Raw genomic sequence first — 7,755 nt, 5'->3', positions numbered from 1 at the left:
CTGTAGTCCCAGCTGCTCGGGAGGCTGAGGCAGAAGGATTGCTTGAGCCCAGGAGTTTGAGGTTGCTATGAGCTAGGCTGACGCCACGGCACTCTAGCCCAGGCAACACAGTGAGACTCTGTTTCAAAAAAAAAAGAGACACCTTGAAATGGGGCACAGCTGGAGTAAGGATGAGCCACTGATGTCCCCATCCCATTCTCCTCTTCCACTTCCATATGAGGAAAGATAAACAGAGCAGGTTACCCTTGCACCCACCTAAAATTTATCCTTAGAGGAAATCAAGAAGGAAGCAGGCAGTGGCAAGATTAGAAGTGCAGGGTACACAGAAATCTCTCAATATGCAGAGAAGTAGGGCTTCCTCACTGAGATGGAGAGATGACCAGATGCCCCATTTTCAGGTAGTGTGCTTTTAGCTTCCCTTAATGGCCAGATCTAGGTCTCGGGAATCAATAGCAAAAGGGCACAAGGACAGTAAAGGATATTCTTCCTAGAATTCCTCACAAAAGAAGCCAGAATAAAAATATTTTAATAGACTTACTGAATTATTACAGCCCTATTTCCAAAGTATGAAATACACTGGTATAGGTGAGAGGTACCCAGAATAAGAGAGGTTGCTGGAGAGTAAGCCTCCAAGTTCAACAATGCCCAGGAAGAACCTGGTACTATAGCAGTCAGAATCAGGGTGCTCTCCTCATCCCACTGGAATCTGAAGTTATGGTATATGATTAGAGCTGATCAGACAAATATAGAAAATCTGACCACCTCAGGCTTCCTGCACCACGCTCAATCCTAGACTGCTCTGTTCCTCCTGGAAGAGGGCAAATGATGGAGATGAAGGTTAGACTCTTTGCTGTGGCCTGTGGCCCGTTATCTTTTGAGAGATAAAGACCAAGTCTGCTGAAGATGAAAAAGGTCTGTCCAGGCAACAGCTCACATCATCCCTCCAGAGGAGCTGAGAAGGGAAGAGGCAGAGGAGGATCAAAGTTCATAATTGGTCCTTAGGGAAGTTTAGCAGTCAGACAAAAGACACTCTGAAAAAAGCATGTCTTATATCTTCTGGGGGTTCTGGCCTTGGAAAAGAGCAAGTGAGATACGTACTGGAAATCAGACATGAAAACCAAAACTAGGTTTCAAATTGCTACTTGGCTTTTTTTCTTTAAAGTGATAAGCAAGCTTATTTTCCCAGTCTGTGTATACATATGTCTAATCAACCCCAACTTTAGAGAAAAGTCCACATAAACAGCAGCTTGAGCCAACCTCATTTCCCCATACCTTACTAGGAGTTGGTAAACCTTAAAAGGGAATACTGTCTGACTAAAGCCAGACAACTGGCCCCTTAAGAGTACATTTATAATTTATTTATGGCTTAATATTTTCCACTGATAGGATTAATAAATCATGTTTTCATTCAACTTGTTTTCTCTGAGGTATGAATTTCTCTATTTTGATACCAGATCTTAACATGTTTTATTTTGCTTGTCCATTTTCCAGTTCATTTTTGTAGCTACAGGGAGAAATTTATTAGTCTGTATTGCCGCCTTTCTGCTGTCATAGAGCTGGATTCTCTGAATACCCAACAGTCCCTGAGGGAAGCGATCTCAGACAGCGAGGTTGCAGCTGCCAAACAAAGACACCAGCAAGTTTTAGATTTCATTCAGGTAATTGTTTGTTTCTTCTGAGGTAAGAGGAAGGAAGACGAGGCAGGGTGGGAGGGGTAAACACCAAGCATGCGAAAGACCAGCAGTCTGGGCTGTTTCAAAGAACAGAGTATGCAAGTAGCCTGTTGAGTTGGTTAAAATGTGGAGCTCAGAGAGATGTGATTTCTCAAACAAAGGCTTAAGAAAAAGTTACAGGTAAATCACAACATTACTAAGAACTGTATTAGCCACCATGGTAGGTAGTAGTGGTTTTCAATACTGGAGAGAAAAATGACCCCCAGAAATAGTGACCAGAATATTATTCTTACCTGGTAGGCCACTGATAATTTCAAAAGAAAGAAAAATTGTATTAATTAACTCAATATCTCAGAGAAAAAAAAAATGAAAATGACCCACCAGTTTATATTAACCCAAATCCAGTTAGACCTAAGATTCCTCGTGTTTTGGACTTCTTTCCAACAGAGCTGACACTTTAATATGTGGCTAGTGAGGTTTAAAAATGTGTTCCCTGTCCATGGTCTTGTGTGGAAAGGCCTTATGGTGACATTTGAGGGTCTTGTGAAAGGGGTACTGACTAGTAGTCAAGAAAATTTGGATCTGGCCTGAAATTGCCTCTAAATCCCTTGGCCAAATCTTATGATCTTTCTGTTCATCAGTTACCAAATTCACAAAATGAGTATAATAGCAATAGCCCCATGATAAATATCACTATGATATATATTCAGTTCAATTTGATATTTATGAAACAATCAGGTATCAGATACTGTATGGGAGATACAAAGTTGAATTAGACATGGTCCCTAACCTTAAGGAGTTTAAAATCTATCAGGGGTAGACAAGAAATGTGTATAAATACTATCTGTAAAATGTGTTACGTGCCAAAAGAGATATACACCCCAACCCCCCCAAAAAAATTTCTGTGTCAACACAAAGTAAAAATTTACTTTCACTTGTGGGTATCAGAAAGTTGCCATGGAGGATGTAATTGATATCTCAGTTCAGCCTACAGGGACAGCTTAGATTATAGTGAGGTGAAATAGAATGTGGACCAAAGAGAAAGTATAAACAGATAAGGCAGAGAGAATAGAAAAATAGTATTTGGGGAATGATAAATAGGCAAGGTTGGCTGGGGCATAAATTGAGTGATAGATGGTTGTAAGAAATCAGGCAAGAATGAAAGATAGCAATGAGATCAAATCACAAGGGCTTTATAAAAGGCCAAGGTAAGACATCTGCATTTTATTCTATAGGCAATAAGGAGCTAGCCAAAATTTTGGATCAAGTTAAGTTAGAGGCTTTCATAGCTCTGTTTAGGACAGATTCAAGCAGGGAGGATATTCCTCCCATATACTTTGGGTATAACCATACTGGTTGTTTACTATAAGCATTCATTCTGATTGGTCATGCTTACAAATAATTTGCATCTCTTTCCTGCATTTAAGAAGGAGACTAAAAGCAGGGAAACCAGATAAGAAGCTATTACAATTATACAGACAAGAAGTAATGACAACTTAAGATGAGGAAATGCTGTGAAGAGTGGACAAATAAATCTAAGTCCCAATCTCCTCATCTGTTAAATAGGGATGAAAATAATAGCACTACCTCACAGTGTGACTGAGAGGATTCAATGAGACAACATATGTAAAATGCCTGGCACATCTTAATAATAAGCATGTATAAGTTATATATTCATTCATTCATTAACAAGAAGGACAAATCCTTTGAAATATGAATATGCAAGATTTGGGGGTTTTGAAATCCTCAGGAAGAAGATATTATAATTTACTTGCAAAGTGGTAAGCTGACAAATCTTTAGGACTATCTTACTTTCCTTGTCCTATAAATGAGGTCTTAGATGACCTCTCAGACTAAGGAAATAAACTTTCAAGAAGTTACTTGCTCTCTTGACCTGAAAACATAGTTTTTAAAAATTCAAAACATTTACCTCATCTATTTCATTTCCAGTAAAAATGGAACATAAATGGTGGGGAACGGGTGGGAAAAGGAGGGATGCAGCATGGGGAGAATAGGAAAGACTGCCTTATCTTTTGTACCCAATATAAAGGACAATGAGACATAGTAAGAATAATAATGGACCAGAAGTCAAAGAGCACACATTTTTAGTCCTGAATCATCTGAAAAACTCTGGAGTATTGGACAATTCATTGGATCCCCGGGTGCCTAAATTTCCTCGTGTGTAAAATGAAAGGACTGGACGAGGTGACTTCTACGGGCATAGTCAGCTCTAACATTTTATGACTTAACAATCAGAAACATTTTTAGAGAAACACTTCTCTAACTGTGCCTTGGGTTCTATTTCTGCCTTATTCTACTTAAGCCTCCCTGGACCCAGTATGTTCATCCAAAGAGGAGACTGACTTTCTTCAGTCTATTGTGGTCTCAAAATCCCCCCTGGAATTCCTGGCTCCATGCTTACTCCCTGACGATTACCCTTGCTCCTTTCTCTTTCATCTAGCCTCGGGCTCCACGGCCTTTTTCTCTTTCCTTTTCATCACACCATTAAGTGGGCTGGATAAAGGCAGGCCAGGCCAGGGATTCTTCAAAGTTCTAGCCTGCTGTGGTCTCCCAAAGCAGGTAACTTGAGAGCCCCCTCTACATACTCCCCTTCCAGCTAGCCAGGTACACATAGACTTGGATAAAAGCCAATTCCCAAAAGGTTCAAAAAATAACTTCTTGGCCAGGGTAAAACCAGACTATCTCCCTGCACCCATAGCCTTCAGTGGACCATCTTGCTCTAGGCAACATGGATGACTTCACTGACTGGAGATCATTCGATGTCATCTCTCCCCTTATCTATGTTGACTTCTCAGTCTCTGTCTCTCCCTCTCCTCTCCCAAAATGAAAACCAGCTGCAGCCACTCACTCTCTTGGTGTTCACAGCTCAGCCCACCGCACACCATAACCTGCAGAGGCGACCGCCAGTCGTGAGAGCATTTGTATGAGTCCAGATCTAAGACAGTGTTGAAGTCACTACACAAACCAAACATTGTAAAGAGCAAGGGAGTCTATGTAAATAAAGTTAGGAAAAGAAGCCAAGAAGTACAGCGAGAAAGGAGGGGAAGGCTGGGCCAGGGGGAGGTGTAGAAAATCATAGATAAGGTACATAGGCTTTATAGACAGCACACGCAGCACAAATGTCAAAGTGTGGAGACCTGGAGCTTGGCATATTTTGAGCTGCTAAAGCCTAAAGGGCAATTAGGCTATAATTTATATAGTGTAATGCTCCAAATTCTCCTAAGCTGTAATAGGAACACAGCTCATTAAATATAGCCAATCTATCATCCCCTCAAGCACCTTGCAGCTGCGCTTGTGAGAAAACCAATCACCTTTACATTTTAATAAAAATATTATCTTGCCTGAGTACAGAGAAAGGAGTACAATTTATGGGATGAAAACTGAAATTTTTAAAGGGCAGGGTGAGAAATGGATGCAGAACTTTTAATCAACAGACCTAGGCAGTTCATGGTCTTTCTTTTTTAAAATGTGTCAGCAAGTCTTTAGAAGCTGAATTTGGACCTTAAAATCAGGGGGGATTATGTTGTCAGTTACTTTTAGGTCAACAGTATAAGGTAAAATGAGTGAAAATTGGACTCCTTTTGGAGCAATTAGCTAAGTCCCATTAAACTCAATCTATAGGCCTCCCTGTACCTATTTTTTTTTTCTTGAGTTAAGGACTCTTCACCTCATCACTGAAAAAAACTAAGTAAATATTGTTTGTATACAAATTTTTTAAATATCTACACTAAATCTCTCTACCCATCCTCAGCAATAAGGCTGAGCCAATCTTACCCGAAGAGAATGGGTAGGTTATTTATTAATAATTATATTCATTTCCTAGGGCTACTGTAACAAATTACCACATATTCTGTGGCTTAAAACTACAGAAATGTATTCTCTCACAGTGCTGGAGGCCAAAAATTTGAAATTAAGGTGTTGGCAGAGCTGCAGTCCCTCTAGAGACTCTAGAGGAGAATCTATTCTGTGCCTCTTCCAACTTCTGGTTGGCATTCCTTGACTTGTGGCCACATCGCTCCAATCTCTCCTTCTGTGCTTACACTGCCTCCTTCTCTTATGTCTGACAAATCTCTCTCTGCTTCACTTTTATAAGAATGTCCTTATGAGGACGTTTGTTGTTGGGATTAGGGCCCACCCAGATAATCCAGGATAAATGCCTTCTCTCAAAATCTTTAACTTAATCACATATTTTGACATTTTAGGTGATTTTTAATTTTTCATCATATTGGGTAGTAGTCACAGGTTCTAGGGATTAGGATATGGACATACTTTTGGGAGTCCACATTCAGCCCATTACAGTAACCATGACTGCCATTGTAACAACTGAAAATGTTTTAACAATGTATAGTTTATGAAGTATACTCATCTACGTTACCTTATTTAATCCTTATAATAACTCTGGGAGTAGAGATCTAAAGAATTAGGTAACCATTCCATTCATTCACTGGTTCATTTATTCATTGACTGAACCATCATTTTTTGAGTACATATCTACTCTGCACAGCTGAAGGCCAAAAATACAAAAGCACAGTCCCTGTCCTTGACAGGCACTCTAAGAGCTGTCCACAGTCATGTATGTAGTGCCTTTAAAATAACTTTGAGACAAGCATATGCTGTATGAGGTAGAGCCAATAAAAGCCAGCTGAGACAGCAACAATCACATCGGGAAAAATTCATCCGAGTCTCATCTGGGATTCCCACATTGGCTTTACCCCAAACTTCAGATTTCTCCCTTCAAAATGACTTAGTGCCTCCTCCCAACTTCCTGCCCAACTGACCAAGCTAACAAAGCCTGAAGCTCAATCTCATGCTTTGGTCACTAGTCTTGAATACTATGCCAAGTCCTATCACCCCAGGACAGACACAGAACTAGAAAGCAAGGAAAAATGGCTGTTGGCCACATGGTGCCATTCACTAGTTCACTCTGAACGTGGCAGACTGAATGTCACAATTTCAGACTCTGTGTTTGTTGGGAGCACCAGGTTTGTGGATATTCTTTAAAGAGTAGGTTTTAAGTACAGATTAAAGATGTAAGAATGAATTTTGAAAATAAAATATAACACTAGGTAGTACTTTATTTTTAAAACCTCTACAATCGGAGAGAGATTAACCTTGCATTATTCATACAATGAATACGTTTTATCTGGAAGCTGAGTGACACCAATTTACAAAGTTGGTGTCATATTCCTCAAAAATAAATCACAAAGTATCAGAGCTAGAAGGGACCTTAGACATCATCTGGTCCAACCTCTTCTTTTTATAGTTAAGCAAATGGGCCCAAAGTTGTTAATGGCTTCCCCAAGGCATGCAGTGAAATTAGATACAAAGCCTACTACAAACTCCAGAGTCCTAAGAAAAAAATGTGTAACTAACAGTCTCTCCTTGGAGATAGAATAACCAGAAAGCTCATGGCCAGTATCTATTGAGATCTAACAGAGAACATCTGTCATCTATAGAGAAAAACACAAAAATATAAGTGAATTTTATACCAATAGGCTTCAAAGAAACTACTATTATACTTTATAATGGAAATGTCATTAAAATCACTTTGGTAACCCAGAAATCAAAATGTAATCATCTAAAATGGACTACCTTAAAAATGTAAGGATGTTTAAATTACTTAAGCACAAAATATTTAAGGCTGGGCATGGTAGCTCATGCCTGTAATGCTAGCACTTTGGGAGGCCAAGGTGGGAGGATCACTTGAGGCCAGGAGTTTAAGACCAGCCTGGGCAACATAGCAAGACCCCATCTCTACAAAAAATTTAAAAATTACCTAGGCATGGTGGCCTGTTCCTGTAGTCCCAGCTACTCAGGAGGCTGAGGCAAGAGGATCACCTGAGCCCAGGAGTTTCAAGGTTGCAGTGAGCTATAATGATACCACTGTACTCTAGCCCAGGCAACAAAGTAAGACCTTCTCTTAAAAAAAAAAAAAAAAAAGAATAAGCTGTTGGAAACTTAGCTGTTTTGCACTTTAGAAGCACTTTATATGTAAGAAAGTAATAAGTTGAATATATAAAGTTACTTCTTTTCTATTAACATAGGTGTACAAAAATCTCTA

The 7,755-nt window shown here is 39.6% G+C and overlaps 1 protein-coding gene across 1 annotated transcript in view; it reads left to right on the top strand.

Moving 5' to 3' along the window:
• The window catches only part of ANKFN1 (ankyrin-repeat and fibronectin type III domain containing 1), a 68,180-nt gene that overhangs the window by 44,904 nt on the left and 15,521 nt on the right, over positions 1–7,755 (top strand). The window contains exon 11 of the mRNA XM_012665675.1: positions 1,492–1,658. Coding sequence (XP_012521129.1) covers positions 1,492–1,658 — 167 coding nt within the window. The remainder of the gene's footprint in view (positions 1–1,491; positions 1,659–7,755) is intronic.

The sequence above is a fragment of the Propithecus coquereli genome, unplaced genomic scaffold (genome assembly GCF_000956105.1).
Source record: "Propithecus coquereli isolate 6110/MARCELLA unplaced genomic scaffold, Pcoq_1.0 Scaffold121, whole genome shotgun sequence".
NCBI classification, from domain to species: Eukaryota; Metazoa; Chordata; class Mammalia; order Primates; family Indriidae; genus Propithecus; species Propithecus coquereli.
The sequence above is the reverse complement of the archived record's forward strand: the minus strand, read 5'-3'. Positions and strand labels throughout refer to the sequence as shown.